The sequence below is a fragment of the Pinus tabuliformis genome, chromosome 3_1, assembly GCF_031772625.1.
Source record: "Pinus tabuliformis cultivar Carrire ecotype Pingquan chromosome 3_1, CPIR1, whole genome shotgun sequence".
Taxonomy (NCBI): Eukaryota; Viridiplantae; Streptophyta; class Pinopsida; order Pinales; family Pinaceae; genus Pinus; species Pinus tabuliformis.
The window spans coordinates 844,809,268-844,831,111 of NC_142301.1; the positions used below are offsets into that span (position 1 = coordinate 844,809,268).

General features: G+C 37.6%; 1 protein-coding gene across 2 annotated transcripts in view; it reads left to right on the forward strand.

The window, feature by feature from the left end:
• The window catches only part of LOC149190171 (coiled-coil protein), a 462,536-nt gene that overhangs the window by 84,502 nt on the left and 356,190 nt on the right, over nucleotides 1-21,844 (forward strand). For both annotated transcript variants that reach the window (XR_016255961.1, XM_089412056.1), the window contains exons 5-6: nucleotides 10,556-10,620; nucleotides 10,713-10,802. Coding sequence is in view for 1 of the 2 variants with exons in the window: in XM_089412056.1 (XP_089268182.1) it covers nucleotides 10,556-10,620; nucleotides 10,713-10,802 (155 nt within the window). In the remaining variant the exon portion in view is untranslated. The remainder of the gene's footprint in view (nucleotides 1-10,555; nucleotides 10,621-10,712; nucleotides 10,803-21,844) is intronic.

Consider the following 21,844-nt stretch of genomic DNA (forward strand, 5'->3'; position numbering starts at 1 on the left):
CGATCAAGATAAGCACTAAAATGATTTGATTAATTGAGCAGACCAGTGCCTTATAAGATTGTTATTAAAATGATTACTTGTTAAATGATATAGAAATATAAGCCGTGAACAGCAATCATTTGTCATCAGCTAAATCACGATGACCAGAACGATATCCAGCAACTGAAAATTTAGAAAAGATGAATGCTTTAAAACCACCACAAGAGTCATGAATCATTAACCAGATATCATATTCGCATCTTGACTTGAAAATTTTAGATCTCAGCATGAAAGATGATAAATCCCGAAAATGACTGGATCTGACGAAGAGAATTTTCCACAAAATTTTGTATACTTTTTTTTTTAATGATATTAAACAAAATCTAAAAATAAAAAGAAAATCTAAAGAGAATTAATCAAAACCTAGCGATATAAAAAGAAAACTAATTTTTTTTTTATAAACAAATCCTTTTTTATTTTTTTATTTTTCATATTTAAAAAAAAAGAAGAAAAACTAAAAATCTAAAATTTACAAAACTTTTAAACTTAAAATCTATTCAAACTAAAATTTAAAACACTAACTATACAAAATGCTTTTTACTATTTTTACTATTTTTTATTTTTATTTTAAAACCAAAATGAAACAAAAAATTGAAATCTAATTAAAATCTAGAAATTAATTTATGCAAATATAAACCTAAACTATAATCTAAAGAAAATACATCAAAATTTAAAAAAATCTAAAATCGTACCTATATTAAAACAATTTAAAATCTAATAAAAATAAATCTACGCTTAACTATGACTATAACCTAAAAAACATAACCCACGTGAAACGCGTTAAATGGGATATGAAAGGCCTGGTTGCATCAAACGCATCAGAATAAATTCGAAAGACGAAGCTGGGCATGAATATTTCAGGGAAACGCTAGTCGAATAGGAAAAATACCACAGGCGGAGAAACTTCACGATTAATGGCGCATTGACAGATTTCAGGCTCAGAAAAAACACGAATTTTTAGCGGTGATTGAAAATTTGGAAACGCTTAGAGTTTACTTGCGGATGCTGCTTCGAAATGCTTCGATTGGGACTAGTTTTCTCACCTGGCGTATCCAAAACGAAATCTTAACTGAGCGTGATTTACCCTCTGCGTGATGGCTGAGAGCGAGAGTTTTTTGATGCGTTTTCCAATTCGCGGCTTCGAGCAGCTGGCCAGCAATCGAACTTGGAGATGGACGAGAATATGAATGATACGCTGCGGTGAAAACAGCTGCAGAATGGTAAACGAAAACCGCTGATAGGATTGATAAGCTGCCGGACGATGCGTTGTTTCCCCACGTTATATCATCCCGAAACTTGCTCTCTGTACGTGGGTAATCAAAGCCTGAAAAAATTATGCTTGTCTGCGTGAATGAAAACCAGCAGCAGCCACGCTCTTTCCCCACGATTTTTAAAACCTTCTACGCCCAACGCTTACAGATCTGCAAGCCTGAGGACATTGAGTTGAAGGCCTGCAGCTAAAATCGTTTTTTATTCCAGGCTTACGTTTCATGCATGGCACCCGCTTGCAGAAAGATGAAATTTTGAAGCAGATTTGCGCCAGAAGGTTGACACTTGCAGAGTATGTCCACCACGAAAGACAATTCAGTCCTCACTGTTTTATGCAGGCAGAAAATTGCAAAGCCTTAAAGCAAAAACTCTTCAAAATTTACCTAAAATCACAAAAAAATTGAAACCCTAATGAAAACTGCATAGAACAAAAATTTAAAACCCTACTGAAAAAATTTGAAACCCTAGAACAACTGATCAATTTACAGATTCTTGGGCCCCTTAACAGCCAGATTTAGCAGTAAGCGCAGAAAATATTTTAAGAATAAAAATTTGAGGTTTTCACTGTGAAAAACTTCAGAAAATATCTCATGCAAATCAGATAAATAAACCGAATGATAGACCCAGGATCAAATCCAACTGGGCTCAGCAAAAAATGCTTGTGGGAGTTGGTTGGTTCAGCCGAGAACTTCCCCGAACGCCCACAAAATTTCTTCAGAAAATGTTTTCTGCACAGCTCAAACTTCAAAGCAACCGTCAATAAAGAGGGCAAAAATGCTGTTAGATCTCAGGAAGTAATGGAGATACCTGCCATTACTTCAGAAACCCTAACGGCACTCAAACCCCAGCAAGTGAACAAGATACCTGTGCTCACAATACTCTACAAAAAGCTATTATTAATGGCTGAAAATAACATATGCAGAAAATGAAATGATCTCACAGCATTTCAATAGAGTAACACCAGCAAGATATGGACCCCAAAGTCTTCTTTTATTAACCAGAAACAAATTTACAAGAGAGCTTCTTCAGTCTTAGACACACAGATCCAATGATCTGAAATGACCACCTAAGACCCTATATAAAGGAAATGATCCCAACGGCTAGTTCGAATGATCCATGTAGAAATGATCTCGACGGTTGATGAGGATCAAGACATCTCTTGATCTCATCCGTCGATTTATTCACTTAAAATATTATTATTTTATTTAATTTTTAAAATTTTTAAATTTTTTATTATTTTTTATTTATTTAATTTTTTTTAAATTTTTTAAATTTTTATTATTTTTTATTTTATTTAACTTTTTAAATTTTTATTTATTTTATTATTTTATTTCATTTTTTAAATGGATCATCGAACTAAGCCTTCGGAAACATCACCTAGGACCTAGGAGTTAGGACTCACGAGGGGATTTAAAACATTTTCAACCCTCAAGACACATTTCATGATGACTTTTTACAATTTACATCTCAAGGGGACAAACCCACTTAATACAGACCCTCACAAAACACCCAGTTCTGCGACACAACTATAATCTAGTAGATCAACACACTAGGATTCTCCTAAAGTTCTAATGACAAAATCCATCCCGGCTTTGGGGTCAGGTTTGAAGGAAAACTCTGCCGATCCATGGATCGGTGAGACGAAAAACCTTCCGGGACGTAGATTACCACTAGAAAATTAGGTCCACCTAGGCAATACACATACACGACTCATGTCTGCTAAGATTATTTACAATTCATACATGCAGACTGGGTTTACAATCAAAATGATCAAGCTGCTGATGACTGCAGGATGGCACGGAAACGCTGATCAGGTGCTGCCCCTTTTTGCAAAGAAAAGGGGGATGTACTGCATGGGTAGTTGACCAGTAGAGGTCAACGCACTCAATGCAGAGGAGAAATTCTTTTGCGACAAATATGTAGACTTCCTACATAAAGTTTAATAGTGTTATGAAAGGCAATTGCTCTCAGCTTTTAAAGGAATTGCAAATGGAAAATGTATTCAGCTAAAGGTTTTTAGCTGTATCAAGAAGTTACTTGGAATCCATGTTCTTATGCTATTACCAAATGTTCAGTCCAATGATGACAAGTGAATAATGGACATCATATGAGGCTTGGTTGTGAGGTAGGTGAAAAATGGTGTGAAGTAAATCTCAAGAACTCAAGTATGAGGATTCAGGCAGCACCTACAGGGTGAAGATTGGCATTACGGAAGAGATACCATGGCATGGCAGCAGAGAAGACATTTAAAGACCAATGTTATCAGAACCGAACTGGTGATTGAACTGGGATACATTGTGGACCAGGAACTGGTTGGAACCGGACCGGAACCGGTAAAAAACCAGACCAAAAAACCGGTTGACCAAAACCACATATAATTTTCAAATTTTAAAGAAAAACATATATATTCATGTGCATCCATATGACTCCAAACCATTTATACAAAAATAAGCAAGAGTTCTCATTTATATAGCATGTAAGGGTGAACATAACCAAAATAGCATCGAGTGCAATCCATCTCTGCACAGATAATACATCAAAAAATCGGCTCTCGATGGCCTCTAGCATCCAAAAAACATGCCATGACAAATACCTTCATATCATCAAAATCATTGCCTATATTGGGATCTTTGTCATCAATATAACCCTCTAAGATTTTTTCTAGTGATAGGTACATTTTTAGCAGTCATGATAGAGGAGTTCTACAACCAATGCTACTAACATCAAAGCACATAGAGGACTTGGTGCTCATGATTAAATATTAGTTCCATACCCTTGCACATGACAAAATCCAATGGAAATGTTGCAATCCCTCAAACCCTGAAAAGTTGTTAAGTCTGCTGGATTTTGAGTGAGATGTAAAATTCTACTTTCTCCATATGAAATCTAAGGAGATTGGGACCACTCTCAAATATCCTGATTCATTTCATGGTAATGTTAAAATTTAAGTAAAGAATTTAACATTACTATGAAATGCATATCAATAGTAGGGCCATAGGATTGAATATTAAGCTGGGCTAGGGAAAAATTAGAAGTGGGCCAACCAAATGAAAAATAAGAAATAAAAGATGTCTGATTTTTTAAGCTGGTCCATGTGGGTACGAACCACATAGAACTGGTCCTGAACTGGCCGGTTCGGTACTGAACTGTTCTATTCCATATTTCTGAACCCTGATCCGGACCGGTTTTGGGCCAAACCGGTTCGACTGGCCGGTTCCACCAGTTCTGATAACATTGTTAAAGACTTGTATCAGACTTGATAGTACATACCGATCCTACTGCCTTTGTGTATTAAATAACTATTTCAGCACATTCTCAGCCTATTGATGGTCTATCACTTGCTGCCGAGAATTCTGAACATACAACTGTTATCGAGGAAGTAAAGTTTAAAATGCTTACAACAAGCTAAAGTGGCTGAAACTCTTCAAAAGCCTGGTAAAGAATTTAATTTTTCAATTATTTGTGTCAGGAAGTTTCTGAGTATCTTTTTCAGGCGGTTTTGTGAGGAGGAAGAATTAGTTCTCCCAATCTATTGAAATCTGTCCATAGCTGGCTGCAATCATTTATTTAAAGAAGAGATTGTGGGAATCTAGTCAATGGACAGAGAATCATGAACAAGGTCCACCTACAGATATCCTGTTGGCCAGCACATCCTAAGGAAAATTGATTCAGAATGTTGGTTGTCTTGACTCTTATATGTGCATTCTATGAAACGGTCAAACTAATTGATGATGTGTCCTGTTTAGACAAGCCACTGAAATATTGTGCATTTGAAAGAATAGGAAGGTCATGCTGCATTTATAGATGTGTTAGTAGCCAAGGATACGACATTCTTTTCTTAAACTATTAAAGTTGTTTATATTTTAGAATATGGAAATTTTTGTGACTAAGAAGTAGTTGTTGTGCTATGTCTTGGAAAGAAAATTCTAGAAAGCAGGTAAGGGAAAAGAAAACAGCAGTAAAGGCCTATTTTTAGAAAAGGATCTATGACAACAAGTTCTTTCACACTTCGTTCTTTTGGAAAAATCAGTCAAAATGGAAAGAGCAACTCAGCTAGAGGAAAAATCAATTAAAATATATAAGAAATCTTATAGAAAAAGACAAAGCATTACTAAAGTGGAAAAGGAGGAAAGACGTACCATCTATGTTACCGGATTCATGTAGTCTTGATGTTGGATACATGAATCCACGTTTCGGATACTGATACAGGTACACCCAGATCCACATAGGATTTGCCACGTAAACAGATCCTTCAAACCCGGAAACAGATCCTTTCCTACATACCGGATCCCAAGCAAATAAAATTAGAGTTTTTGGTTTATTCCTTATTTTTTTAAGGATATTTTCCACCTGTTTGAAGCCCAATAAACTAAATATTCTATTTAGATTTTTAATTTGATTATTTATTAGTACTCTGTAGGTTGTATAGTTTCATGAGTTATTAATTAGCTATAGGCTGTATAGGACATGATAATGCTAGCACTGAGCAGCAAAGGTCTAACATATCAAAATTTTAATTTTCAAATTTTGATAATACTAACAGGGCAGCTTTGAGCCAATACAGAGATAATAATGTATGGTGTATCCCATAATAATTTAATTAGATCAAGCCCATCCAACACTAGGTGAAGAGCCCTCTTATAACAATATCATACATAGACTATAGCATGTTCTCAAACAGTGTACAATGTTCATTTACCATTGTAAGTAGATGGGGATTTTTAGATTTGAAGGAAAATTTCAGGGAAGATGACAGGTTGATCATGATGTAGAGTTGAAATATTGAAATATGAGCATGTAGACCCATTTTTGGACATGTAGTCAGACTTACTCTACATCATCATATCAACAAAGTGATGATTGATGAGACAATAAATTTTGTATTTACAATTATCCTTTTTTATATAAAGAACGATGCATCACGATTTCAGTGTTCAAATTTATAAATTATCTAATGATTTCAGTTTTAATGCTGTGATTCATTAAAGGTTTTGATTTTTAACATTGAATATGTTTATTAAAATAAAAAAATATAATTGTTTTTTTTTGTACGTGGTGTTTCCCCATCGTATCTGGATTCTGGATCCTAGCTTTTCAAAAATCTGATGGATCTCTATTCAAATTCAAATCCGGATCCGTATCCGTTTTCATTTCCTAGTAACTTAGCTTACCATACACATGGCTTTTGGCCTTTCCAACTTTTTTTCCACTTCGAGTAATTGGGTGAACTTGTTTGAGGCAGGAAAAGTTTGCTAGATATGCACTTTGGAGCAGCAGTGCGAGGGTTGGATAGTTTATTCTCTAGACTTCTGGTAGTAGTGGACAACATTTGACTTCTTTATCCTGTAGTTCTTAGACCACGACCTCCACCGTAAGCAAGCAAATCCATGGAAGCTTGTCACCTAGGACTCATTATGATGCAACCAATTTTTTTGGGTAAACTGTGATTTTGTTCTATTATGTTTTTTCTTTTGAACTCTTTGAATATATTCAATATCGTTGATCAAATTGCTTTTGCAGTGTTATGGTAGCTTAGAGTGCACTTATTTTGAATTTCTTTCACCTAAGGTGCGCATTTATTTTTTTTCGTTTTATTCAAATTCATTGTTGGTACTATCTTAGAATCTGATCTCAACCACTCAATTTATTTCAAAATTAAATTGCCTTTAGTTACTCATCAATAGATCAAGAGCGAGCTTCTTTTGTGTGCTAATCAATTGGAGTTTTTATGCGGAAATGTTAATTTGATCATAGTATACAACCCGTAGGGACACCCCCTAGAGACCAAAAGGCATTTGTCCAAATTGTGAGACTTCCAACCATGACAGGGATGATTGAGCTTGAGAATAAAATTGATGATTTTCTGGATTTATGTTGTTATCATTCTAATGGAGATCCAATTCATGACTTTGCCAGTGATTCTATAGTTGAGGGCATGGAATTATTGCCCTTGTGGTAGGCATCCTTCATAAAGACATGTTAGGAGGATTCTTGTGACCTCTTCCAAGCTCCAGTGACGCATGTCTGGCAGTGATCGGGATTTTTGGCGACATGAGGAAGGCATGATCACAGATTTGTTTGAACCATGTCTTTACCTCCTCTTGATGTTGCTCTTTATCCATCCTCGTATTCAGATTCTGATGATTGTCCATGTGATAAGTTAAACTTTGGTGTACCGTTTCAAATTTGATATTTATGAATGGCCGTAGGGATTTCAAAACGAGGTCCTTTAGCCACCTCTTCCTTCATACCATCCTCAACCTATCCCCTATGTCACAAGGTTCGTCGAACTTCAACCTTGAGGTTTGAATTTTGGTGAACCTTAATTTTTTTTTGAGGTTTGGCGAACCTCATAGCCATTGACCAAGTCCATAGATCAAAACTTATAACCTCATGTCACAACTCAAGCTTGTAATCTATCCTTGCAGTTTCCATGTCCGTGATAATTATTTTTATGTTTATTGATGTTGATTTCTTACCATTTTATCCTATATCTCATTTTAAATTCTCTCTCTCTCTCTCTCTCTCTCTCTCTCTCTCTCTCTATATATATATATATATATATATATATATATATATGGACGAACCTAATGGTGAACCTCATCCGAGCATCATCAAAGAATTCAAAATTGTTGAACCCGAACCATGTGACTTAGCCTATCCCTGAGGACACAATTGACAGTTGTATGTTTGGTGTTGAAATGACCATGGGACAAGAATGCTTTCAATTCAAAATTTGCTACACAGGTTTCAAGTTGAAAGGAAAGATACAACAAACCTTGGAATCTGATCAAAATTTTTCTTTGAGCTCTGTCCTTCCCTTTTCATCCTTGCTTTCGTTGAGAAATTTTAAAACTTTTTACAGGTTCCTGTCCCTGATGGTCTCTTCTCAAACTTTTGGGGGTAATATTGAGGGAAGTCAATGAGGTCATATTGATCACCTTTTTGAGATGCTAGGGCTGCATTGTGAGAACCTTGCTTGTAGCAAGTGAGCCATTATTGTTTTATTTTAGCCCTACCACAGCCACCCTTTTGGCTTTGATCCTATCCGTGAGGATTGTGAGATGGTTTATGAATGATATCATGGTTACAATATAGTCAATGAGTCAAAGGAGTAGGATAGTGCCATAAGGTTTTTGTACAGAGAAAAATCTTGGAACTACAGATTGGATGATACACTGTAGCACTTAATGGAATGAACATGGCATTAGGAGTAGAATGGTTGATGCGATCAGGCACCTCTGCCACAAACTTCAAAGAACAATTTATGGAACTGAAATATCAAGGGAAGAACTATAAGCTATATGGATTAGATACCATAGATCATAAGGTAAGGACAACACAAACTACGCAATTTTTTGTTTTTCTTATCTACACATTGAGGTAACATGAACAGATGGCATAAAGACTCATCATTCAAAAAACACTCCAAATTCAAGATGACCTTACATAATGGAAGGCGAATCCATTATCATTGATTTGAGGACTAAGCAATTCTAAAGGGGCAGGGAATGTTACAAACATAAAGTAACATTGGCAAATGGCAAAGAAACTATAACATAATATTAAAACGTAAAAAATATAATAAAAAAATAAATATAGTATATAGATAAATATAAAATTAGAAATTGAAAAGACTTACATTTTCAAATGAAAAGGCACAAGGCAGACCCCCTTCAATTGTATCCATATGGTTCACCAATGAAATTGGGCATTCACTCTTTCATCAACATACATTAATATTTATTGACTTTTATCAAGTTAAAATTTAAAAGCTTCAGCAGGCTACATGCTGCCAGCGATCAGATGCACAACAGACACAATCCTATGGGGTATGTCTTGCTGGGGTATGACTCACCCATAATACCTCAAACAGCTTTCAAAATATATCACCAAAAATTCCTATTTACTGTTCTTTTGACTTGTATGTAACCCAATAAAGATATCGGCAAGATAAAGATAAAAGCATTTATCTGCTAAAGTCACAAGAACAGATAAACAGCAAGACTAAAAAACTGAGCATAGTAGTAACATGGATTCCATCCCTCATTTCTGCCTGGACTATAGAACCTGCAGCTAGTATTAGCTTCCTTGTTAAGTTCTTGAGAAATGCAGGTGAAAGATACAAGCTCAAAAACTTGTGACACCTCCCTTAACTGATTTGCAATGGTCCTCAGGTCAGAATTATAGATCTGAGAGGTTCCTTGCATTCAATTTATAACCAAGAAGAGTTACCATAAATCTGATTCTGTTTTACATCCAGAGGGCAAATTTGATCAGAAATCTCAGAGCCATAGATTATGCATGATTATTTGATCCTGATCCCAGCCCTGCTTTAAACTTAAATTGTGAACATCATAAATGATGATAATACCTCTGGCACTACTAAATTCAGTGGGCCCTTCCTGGTACCATTAAAGAAGTACCATACCTGGGATCTGTCAATCGTCAGTTCAATCTGTTTAACTGGCATTCTACAAAAAAATAATTTTATTTTGATTTGACCTCAATAATCTTATAGTAAGAAAAAAAATGATTTTCTGATTTTGAATACCAATTTCCAAGTTGTGTAGTTGTCAATTGAATCATTGGTTTTTCTGCATTAATTGTCTTAGTGTTGATTTTTTTATCATCATATATATATATATATTTTAATCTCTGGATATCCTTGGGACACAGTCCTAAATCCCCATGTCTGTGTGTGTGTGAAACTTGTATGATGCAAACATCTAACATAGAACATGAGGATAATGACTAGAATTTCAATTCCTTTTGGAACTGTTCAATAGATGTTTAAAACGACTGCAAAAATGTGGCTGCAAAAGATTGCAGAAATCTTGGTCTATGCCCTATGTTTATGGAGTGGATTGTAATTGTCTGCAAAGAGATAGCTTTCATATAATGTTATTACTTGAGGGTAGGTATTGAAAAATAAAAGCTGATATTAACTATCTTCAAAGAGAGATTTCATATAAAGTTATTACCTGATGCTAGGTGTTGTAACATAGAAAGCTTTGCCATGGATGTGGCATGTCGTTAAAGTCATTAAGAAGTTTTCTTTCTCATGCTAATTTTGTTAGTTCTTTCTTTTCATTTTGATAACATTTATTGGAAATGATAAGTCATAACATATCGATGATCTGTCACAAAATCTAAATGTTTTTTCCCTGAAAATAAATAAAACTTGTGACTTGTATTGTAAGTATTAAGCCTTCCATTAACATTTGAATTTTTCTTTTGACTCCAGTGTATGGGATGCAGCTAGTAATGGAGCTTGAACATGACCTACAGGTAGCAAATGTTATCTGTAAGGTGAGTACTGTGTACCTCTTTAAAATATCTCGATTATCACTTTTTTGATGATATCCATTTACAAATAGTAATTTTTGGTACTGTTTTTACAGAATGGACGGAGGCACCTATCTTCATCAATGCATGAGGTTTCGCGAGATCTCGTCATAACTTCCAATGCAAAGAAAAAACAATTTTATTTGGTAACTTTTGTTTCAGGAATATCCCAATCTCTTCTGTTTTCTTTAAATTGACCATGATATTGTGCTTCTAGGAAATAAATGTTGTTTGTATAGCTGAAAATATCTTTAATTGGGGCATTCTTATCTCCAATTAAAATGTACTTTGTCAACTTATTGTTTATTAACTTTGGTGCTTATGTTTAGGTTATAGTATAATTTGCTGTGAATTTGATCATTGCATAATTTGCCTACAAGGTTGTGATCTTGTGCAGAATGAAAATTAAAATGAGCAAAGCTTGCATACAAGGTCTAAGTAAGGAACCTACCATGCATATGTTATGGAAGTAATTTGGAGCTAAACTCATGACAAAGACTAACAATGAAATTTGTAAACTGTAATGTCAAGAATATTCTTTGAGAACAAGAGGGACCATAATCTACAAAGTAGCAATATAGTAGTCAAGGACTTTCCACTACAAAATGTTTGAAATATTCTATTTACCAGCATACAGATACTAATGCAGTGTGCACAATAGATATGGGGTCGGATATGTTGATTTTCTAGTGCAATCAAGACTAGTATAATTTTTTCAAACTGATAACTAATTCCAATGATACAATTAGGCTTCTTTAGTGCATTCCAATCATTAAGCAGTTATACATGAAAATATCAACCATTGACTTATTCTATAGAGCAATAGAGATCACAGTAAACAATGAGACAAGAGAGACCAAAATTTTGGTCAATGACCAAGGAAGAACCCACAAGGGGAAAACCCAGAAATCTTTCCTTATGAGAGAGAGTTCAATTCACCAAATGTACATCAAAGTTATTCGTCAAAAAATTCCAATCTCTGACCACAATAATTGCCAAGCCAAACCAGTCAAAGGAGAGAGAAATTGCCGATGTTGCTCCAAGTCAAAATCTGCAACAGAGGGCCAAATTTCAGCCTGAGGTAGCTGGTCAACAGGGGCCGAAATTCAATTAAATCACATGCAAAACTCAGTCAAATCACAGAACTTGACCTGTGGTCAGCCCTTGGTCAATGAGCTAGAACAGGAGCAGAACATCAGCCAACCTCAGTCAACGAATCAGAGATGATTTCGGTCTCCAAGATCAGTCAAAAGTTCGGTCAAACATCAGCAGATAATCCCAAGTCAATGCTGGTCAAACAAAAGTCAAATAGCTGGTCAATGCAGAACGAATCTTCTCCTTCTTCTACAGATCTCCTTCTTGCTTCAGATTTAATGGATGAGTGAGTAAGATGCCAAATGAGGTCAATCGAACTCCAATAGGGTCAAACCCTTCCAAAGAGTGGGGCCGACTTGGTAAACATAAAAATTCATAACTTCTCTTTGCTTTTGCCAATGAAAATACTGACCAAAGCTACCAATATTCAACACTCCCTCTTAGCTACACTTTTCATTCTATCTCTCTCTCAAGATCAATCTCCCCGACCAATCCATTGGTCTCTCTATAATAACCCAAGGGAGAGATCAGATGTACAAGTCTCATTATAAGGAAAGATACATAGCATCAAACTCATCCTGTAAGCCAAAACCCAATGATATTAAGGTCAGCACAAATATTCTAAACGTCCCAAGTTAATGCCTTGCAAAGGTTGATACAAGGTGCGCTTTAGATATTTCAAAGCACTAGATAGATTGATCAAATACATCGAAAAGGTGATATAATCATTGTGTGGGAAGCACATGTCATTCGAAGCCATAGAAACCCTTTGAAGGCTGCATTAAAAATTTGTGTGAAAGGTCGCAATGCATATGCACCTAGGGTAACAGAGATAATGGCATTGCCTCTGGGTAAGAAAAGAATAGGATTACAGGCTACAACAGCGCCCAATATATGTGATTGTGAGGTCTTCCGAGATTGATACATTAAGCTATGAGATTAGACAAACCATGGTTAAATAAAGGCAAAATGAAAATACACTAGCTACATATTTTGATTTGCGAAAATAAGGATAAATTTTTAGATGGGTTTGGTATATGAGCAGAAATAGGGAGCTTTACATAACAATATTTAAGATGCAAGTATGCGAAATCAGGTTTGAAAGCACAAGCATTAGGAATGAAGCTTTAATGGCCGGAAATTCGATCCCTTTTTAGTATATTTTTTAAATCTTAAATCGCCTCTAACACTGAAATTTGAAAGATGGATGACTCCCAAGAGGTGGAGAAGACAATGGGAAGCTGCCAATCAAGCACAATGTCCACTAAGTCATCTTCTATTTATATGCAACGTTTAGGATGAATAGACGTGACTCTTGGGCTTCTGAACCTACATAAGTTTGTTGGCCGACCTTGACAATTTAACAATAATCAAAATAAATTCATAACTTCATTTGTACATGTTAGAATCGGATGATCTTTAGATCAATCCTACACCTCTCTGAGAGAGGAATCCAAGAAAAATATCAGCTGTCATAAATAAGATGACCCATGTGGAGTTTGGCCCTAGTTGCCAATTTTAACACTTCCTCTCAACTAGGGAGAACTCCATCTGCCAATCTATACTATCTCTGTCATCAGTGCACTGCTCTGCTCTGTTGAACTATGAAGAAGTGATCGAGAATGTATCATACCATTCTCTACTGACCCGAAGTCAGTCCCAATCGAAGGAAAGTGTGTCATACCACTCTTACTGACCCGAAGTCAGTTCCAATCAAAAGAGAGTGTTTCATACCACTCTTATTGACTCGAAGTCAGTTCCAATTGATCCCAGATTAATATCGGTCATCCTAGCATAGGGAGTACGATAGTACACGATGCGTCCATCAGTAGTACTATGGTCCCTATCCTCATTTCCATACTCATTGGCCAGATGAGAGGTACTTCCCATGAGTCCCAGACTGCATGGGTATGATGTCTTAGTAGGAGAAGGATGAAGTTTGAACCACTCATCCTGCCTATATGTCACCAAGGGGTATCACAGGGGAAGGCTGAATCACTCACCTTGTACACAACAAACCACTAGGGGAAGGCTGAACCACTCACCCTATGGTTGCTCATTGCTCCAATAAGTACCCTAAGCCCCCCAGAGCTCTCAGAGCTCAATGTCCATCTCATACAGGACCCTCATAAGAGGGTCTCTCTAAGACTCCAAGTCGTTCTCGGAAGGCCAAGAACTTGACCTTCCCCAGCGGCTTTGTCAAAATATCGGCAACCTTCTCATTAGTCCCAATGTGATGGAGCCTTATTGCTCCTCGTTGTACCATATCCAGGATAAAGTGGTACTTGATATCTATATGGTTGGAGCGATCATGAAACGCGGGATTCTTTGATAATCGGATCCCACTCTGGTTGATGCAAAGGATCACGGTGGCGTCCAACACATGTCCAAACAACTCACTGAAGAGCTCCCTCAACCAGACAACTTCACAGGAGGCCAAACAAGCAGCGATGTATTCAACCTCAGCAGTGCTTAAAGCAACCGACTTCTGCTTCCTGCTCATCCATGATATTGAAGCATAACCTAGAGAGAAGCCACATCTTGATGTGCTTTTGCAATCCACCACACTGCCAGCCCAGTCTGGATCAGAGTAACCATGGAGCATCACATTCCCGACAGTGTATCTCGGTCCATAAGTGATTGTGCCCCAACGATATCTTAAGAGATTCTTGGTAGCAATCCAATATATATGATGAGGCTCGACCATAAACTGACTCAATGTGTTTACTACAAAACATATGTCCGAACTGGAATTCACTAAGAACATCATGGCCCTTATGAGTTGACGATACTTAGAAGGATTTCCCAAATCGGGCCTGGTAACACTTCCGCATAACTTCTTGAAGTTAAGTTCCATTGGAGTAGTCACGGACTTGCAGTCCACCATCCCAAATCTTTCAAGTAGCTTCACAACATATTTTCCTTGAGAAAGGAAAATCTCCCCTGGCTTTTGTCAGACCTTCAACCCTAGGAAGTAATGCATCAGTCCTAGGTCTTCATATCAAATTTGGAAGCCAACTCTCTCTTACATTGATGAATAAGAGAGTTTGCACGTGCCAGAAAGAGATCGTCCACATAGAGTATCAAGATGAGAGGTCTATCATCCTCAACCTTAAAGTAAAGGTTTAGATCAACTTCAATTCTTGTAAATCCCAACTTCATCAGATAGCTATCGATCCTCTCATACCAAGCTCAGGGTGCTTGCTTCAACCCATAGAGGGCTTTCTTCAACTTGCATACATGTGTTTGACGATCTTGAACTTCAAACCCCTCGGGTTGTTCCACATAGACTTCCTCTTTGATTGAACCATGCAAGAAAGCGGTCTTGACATCCATTTGATGCAGGTTCCATCCTTGTGAGGCAGCAAGGGCTATGATCGATCAGATGGTGGTGTATCGGGCAACAGGTACAAATATCTCATCGTAATCTACACCTTCCTTTTGAGAGAAGTCTCGAGCAACAAAGTGAGCCTTGAACTTTTATGCACTTCCATCAGCTCCATGCTTGATTTTGTAGAGCCACTTAGAGGTGACAACTGATTTGTACTGGGGTTTAGGGACCACATCCCAGACATAATTCTTCATAATTGACTCATATTCTTCATTCATAGCATCCTTCCATACTTGATGCTTCACGACTTCTACGAATGGTGAAGGCTCATTTTGAATGATAGTGCTCATGGCTGTTAAATATCCTTGATATCTGTTTGACTTCTTGCTTTCATGGAAAGTCCCCCTTGGTGCAATGTATCTCTCGGCATCTTCGAGAGTCTCCCTAAGCCATGAGGGTCTCCTTTTGGAGGAGGAGGGCTCATGAGGAGGAGGATCAATAGGATCCATAAGTTCATCAACATCAGGCATCGTTTCGTCTTCTTTTGCACCCTGATTTTCGGTGTCCGCTTCTTTGTTCATCCTTAGGATAGGAAGGTTGTTGATCTTCTTGAGGGCCATATCTTTGTCGAAGGTGACATCATGATTTATCTCAACTTCCTTTTGACTAGCCACATAAATTCTATATCCCTTAGAATTTTCACTATAGCCCACAAAGATTCCTTTCTTCGCAGATGCACCCAATTTCCTTCTTTTCTCTTTCGGCACATTTCTTCGGGAGCCTTGGAGTCCAATGCTTGATGAGGGCATCGGTTTTGAACATACACGACGGTTGCAACTTCAACCAATAGGAACTTCGGAAGGCCTTGATCATGAAGCATGACACGATCTACTTCTACAATAGAGCGATTCTTCCTTTCAGCCACACCATTTTGCTTAGGAGTGTATGGCGTTGTAGTCTCCCTCTTAATGCCAACTTCTCTGCAATAATCTTGGAATTCATTGGATTCATACCCGGTCCCATTATCAGTCCTCAATATCTGGATTTTCTTCTCGGATTGGTTTTCAATCAAGGCTTTGAAGTGTCAAAACCAGGTGACCACTTCATCCTTCTTCTTCAAGAAGTAGATCCAGGCCTTGCGAGAATAATCATCTGTAAAGGTGAGATAATATAAGTATCCTGCCAAAGAGTTTATGAACATCATACTAGATATGTCAGAGTGGATCAATTGCAATATATCCGTGGCCTTGCTATTATTTGAGGGGAATGGTCCACTTGTAAGTTTTCCTTCGGCACATCTCGAACATACACCTTCATGCTCTACTTTGAACTCGGGCATACCTGTCACCATCTGTCTCACATCAGGTAGAGCCTTATAATGAAGATGGGTGAACCTTTGGTGCCATAGTTCAGATTGTAGAGATGTGTCGCAAGACATGGCTCCCAATGGACTTCCTCCAACTTGATACAAAGTGTCAACCCTTAACCCAAGAGTAAAAACATCTTTAAAATTTCTTTTCCAAACACGTACCTTCCATTGATGAATGCCACCTTGAATCCTTTGTCCTCCATGGCTGAAATGGACACCAGGTTCTTCTTGAGATCAGGTACATATAGTACTTCTTGCAAATGAATAGTGTACCTTGATTCAATTATAGGGTAACATTCCCTACTCCCTTCATGAGATAGGTGGCATCGTCTCCAAGGATGATCTCCAAGTTTGTCTCCTTTTCTATCAGATTAGAGAGGGCTTCCTTGTATCCAGTGAAGTGCCTTGATGCACCACTATCTATTAGCCAATTTCCCAAAGTGTTCGGAGGAGAGGTAGTGGAGAGGGCCGATATAAGATAATACTCTTTTTGCTTATTGTTAACAACATTTTATTCTTCATACCTAGAGTTCCTTGATTTCTTGGAGGGTCGACCATTTCCTTGATGTCCCACATTCCTTTTTCCTTTGCCATTGGATCTGCCATTCCTTTGATAGTTGTTGTTGAAGTTGCCCCTGGAATGATTGTGATCATCATCATGCGATGTGTCCCTTCTATTTGGACACTCCCTTGCATAGTGGCCAAACTTATTGCAAACAAAGCACCTGCCCTTCCTTCTTCCCTTAGATCTAGCCTTTCCATGGAAATGATCTTTATACCTTGCATTATTTCTCCTTTTGGCATGAGCGGAGAATGCCGTGGGGTTTCTTCTATTAGAAAGCATTTCTTGCCCCACTATTCTTGTTTCTTCTTCAATGCATCTCGACATCAATTCTTCAAACCCTGGAATTTGATCATTGTTGAGGATGGTCGTTCTAAATACATACCACTCAGGTGGGAGTCCTCCAAGGGTGGTGAGAGTAAGTTCCCTGTCAGGAATGACTTCTCCAATCGAGAGTAGATCATTCTTGATCTCAGTAATCCTCAAGAAATAGGAATGAATACCCTCGTCCTTGCCCTTCTTAATATCCTTCAACTTATTCTTGAGAAATAGAATTTTATTAGCATTACTAACCTTGAACATGCCGACCAACCTATCGTAGATCTCCTTGGAGGTCTTCAATTAGGAGATGTATGTTGCCAAATGCTTGTCAATGGAATCCTTGATAATCTTCTTTGCTTTGACTTCAGCCCTATTGTACTTGGTCTTCGTAGCAGCCCATGCATTTGAAGGAGGTTAAGGGATTTTACCCTGCACATAGTCCATCACTTCTTTTTCTTCCAAGGTCAAATCAAGAGACATCTTCCATCCATGATAGTCAGATTTATCATGGAGCTTGTCTTCAGCCGAGAAGTAGGATGAGGAACCCATTGAACCTTTTGTCCTTGTCCAACTGTCTTTGGTGATTGCTCTTTCACTCTTGCTTGGGCTTTGTCTTCACCTCAACTCTGATACCATGTTAATTCTAGGCAACAATGATATGTTCTATGCTTTAGAGCAATTTTACTTCAATTTATTTATTAGCCCAGTATTAATATTCAGATTAGCAATTACATCAACATGATAGTAAAATGCAAATAGAACATAAACATAAATAGTAGAAGACAAGCCAAGACAAGAGGACACAAGTTGTGGCACCAGCCAGGGACAAACCCCAATGTGGGGAAACCCTTGATCAAATCTTCTTTTAGTCTTCAATAGTTCAGCAGAGAGAGATAGTACAATTTACAAATCTGATAATTTATAACAGTAGCAACAGAGCCCTAACCAGAAAAGTCAATGTTGTTCAATAAGGCAGATTTGACCCTTAGCAATTCGGTCAACTTCAGTCAACTTTTGCCTTCAAACAACAAGATAAAACAACCTTCAAAAGATTCAAATTCAACCCTGTCAAAGTCTGGTCGAACAACCCACTTGCGGTTAGCCTGGTCAACAATCAATGTTTAACCTCGATTTCTGTGCCCAGAAATGTGGCATGCCCAAACAGAGATAGCCCTCACAAAAACACAATCAAAGGAGGTCAACACATGGTCAAACTGTCCAGACATTCGGTCTCCTGAAATTGTGGCCTCCTGAAATCTTGCTGTCCTGAAATTTCAGACGTGTGGAGAGAGAGACGCCTAGAAATCCGTACCCAATCAATGAGCAGAGAGAGAGAGAAGTGTGAAGATGAGTGTGTCCAAATGAGGCTAAATCACCTTCTATTTATATGCAATGTTGAGGATGAATAGATGTGACTGTTGGGCTTCTGAACCTACATAAGTTTGCTGGCTGACATTGACAATTTGACCATAATCAAAATAAATTTATAACTTCATTTGTACATGTCAGAATCGGATGATCTTTAGCTCAATCCTACACCTCTTAGAGAGAGGAATCGAAGAAAAATATCAGCTATCATAAATAAGATGACCCATGTGGAGTTTGGCCCTAGTTGTCAATTTTAACATGCTTACTTCGACTTGTGACAAAATGGGTGCAACAAGTTCAACAAAAGTAGAATCTAATATTTACAAGTCAAACTTGGACAACATATACAAAATATACAATACTAGTCAAACATGGTCAAATAGGCTTCAAAAATTAGGTCAACACTAGTCATAATAGATCTCAGAAAGTCTTGGTCAACACTGGTCAAATGCTGGTCAAACCTCGAATGTCTCAGAAATTCGGCTCCTTAGAAACTTCAGCGTCTTCCTCAGATTGCTTCACACGTGTGTGAGAGAGAAATGTGTGTGATGAGTGACAAAATGAGAATTTCAAGTGTCTTTTTATGGTGATTTTAGGGTGCCAAAGTGGCATGTCTCTTTGCTAGGCCGACCTTACTTTTGGGGCTGAATTGAGCAAATTAAATTCAAAATTTAAATTTAATTTTCTTTCTTTTAATGAGCCGACTTGTGTAGCTGGGGAATACCTCCTGCAACTACCAAAAATCAACCCATGGTTGATGCACTCACTCAAGATCCCCCTTGGTCAACGTCAGGTGGGCTCTCATGGACTTCGAGTGGACATTGATCACCATATTCTATACCTAGATAAGACCTATTATAGAGATACACCTCATTTTTAGGTGCGGTCATTGCTTTAAGATTACAGGATCATACCATTGACTTTATAAGAACTTAAGGAGCTTCTTCTCGACTTTCTTTTGGTATTGCGACTTGAGATGCCTTGTCCACTTCATTAATGAGATACTAATCTATAAATCTTAGTATTTTCCAACCGCACTTGGCCATGTGACAACCACGTCATACTTTCACATTGCCCCATTTGATTGAAGCAACAAGTAATTCGCAGATCTTCAAAGCACTTTAGATCATAGGGTGTTGAGACCTTGGGTCTTCTCTTGACTTGCCCCTTGGGATGGTCAGTCAACCTCCTGGAGGCCTATTAGGGGCTATTGGATTAGTCTACAAACTACACACACTAGAGTGATATATGGGCTAGCTCGAGTCAATTCAAAAGTAAGGCACTTCCCGCTTGTTTGGTTACCCCCTTGATCTTGTTGAGGAGTCAAGTTTCTATCTAGTGTTTATTTCTTTTGACCTTGGATGGTAGGAGAGGAGGGCTTCTTTTATTCCCCATCCCTATGACCATACAATTGAATCCCTTCACCCTGCTCCTTGATGACTTCGATAATGAACTAGTACCCTAGTCTCCTCACCCTCCCTCACCCTCGCTCATCAAGATTAGGAGGCCTTGATGTCATCTCCATCTCCCTCTCTCTTATCACAAAGTTTAGATATTTTCCAATCTTGAACTCACCCATAGTGTCACTGCACTTATAGTCTCATACCACTATTATAACTTTTGGTTGAAGTTATCAATTAGCTTAGCTAGACACTTATTTATGCCACACTCTTTGCTTTCCTTATGTTGCTTTCAACATTTTAGAGGAGTTGCTTTTGCACTCCAACATTGTATTCACATTGGATGATGCTCTAGTCCCATGGACCTACTTTTTTTGGTCACTTGTTGGACATTAATAAAATTATCTTCTCTTATAAAGATATGTAGAATGGATCCTATATATCTCCATGATGTATCCCTTTCAGATACATAGCCATGAAGGATCCATGATGTATTTGAGAAGCATTTGAATCTAATGGATACCCACCAATATACCAAGAGTGGGAAAGGATCAAATAACACAGGAATATATTTCAACATGAAGTAAGGATCCTTAAAAGTAGGGAAAAAACTACGCCTAGAAACGGGTTTCATAAAGGCATGGGTTCGTGGGAATATATTTTCGTAATGTTACTAAAATGTAAAATGGCATATTTATATTATTTAAATATTCTTAAATATTAGTGGAAATTGCTTCTATGATGTCAAAATAATATTCCTTTTTCAGCAAAACTAATAGCTTTTGTATCTTTTTACTCTCTTATTTTTAGTTTCTCAGTTGTGAAGTTGACTGAAAACTCCTTTTGAAAATCTTGTTACAAAATGCAAACAACATTTTGATTTCTGTACTAAGTTTTGTTTGGAAGTCTGCCAGAAATGTGTTGAGTTTTTAGGGGTCTTCCTATTTGATAATTACTTCGTATGATTTCTTAATCTAATCTCTCATCCATTCAATTTCATCATAAAGCAATTACACAAAAGATCTTCAACCATAGATATTAGGATCATAAAGAAAAACCAAATCAAGGATACAAACATTTACCCTGTGAAAGCTCACATGGGGGAAAATGCCAACAACCTTTTCTTTAGAGAAATCATCAAGCTCAGCAGAGATACATGAGTCAAATGCAAGATCAATCAGCCAACACTGTAGCTAGATCAAACCTGGTCCTCTACCTCCTAGTGAAGTCAAATGGCTGCCCAAGGACTTCACAATGGTCTGCTCTGCTAGGGTATAATCTCGCCTTATATTGTGTCTAGAGAAGCTCTGTTCTGCTGCCTTCTGATTCACAAAAATTCGGTCTTTCAATTAACCTCAGACTCGTCCAATATTCTGCTTGAGATCTCGTCTTGTCTTTGCCTCAGACCTTTGCTTGCCTCAGGTCTTGTCTCTGCCTCAGACCTTCGCATGCCTTTGCTAGGGTATAATCGCGCCTCATATTTTTCCTAGAGAAGCTCTGTTCTGCTGCCTTCTGATTCACAAAAATTCGGTCTTTCAATTAACCTCAGACTCGTCCAATATTCTGCTGAGATCTCATCTTGTCTTTGCCTCAGACCTTTGCTTGCCTCAGGTCTTGTCTCTGCCTCAGACCTTTGCATGCCTCTTTTGTTGACCTTAGATATACTTCTTCGCTGCCTCAGATGGACCGAACTTGCTTACCTCAGACAGATCCAAATTACTTGCATGGAGGGAAGTTTAATG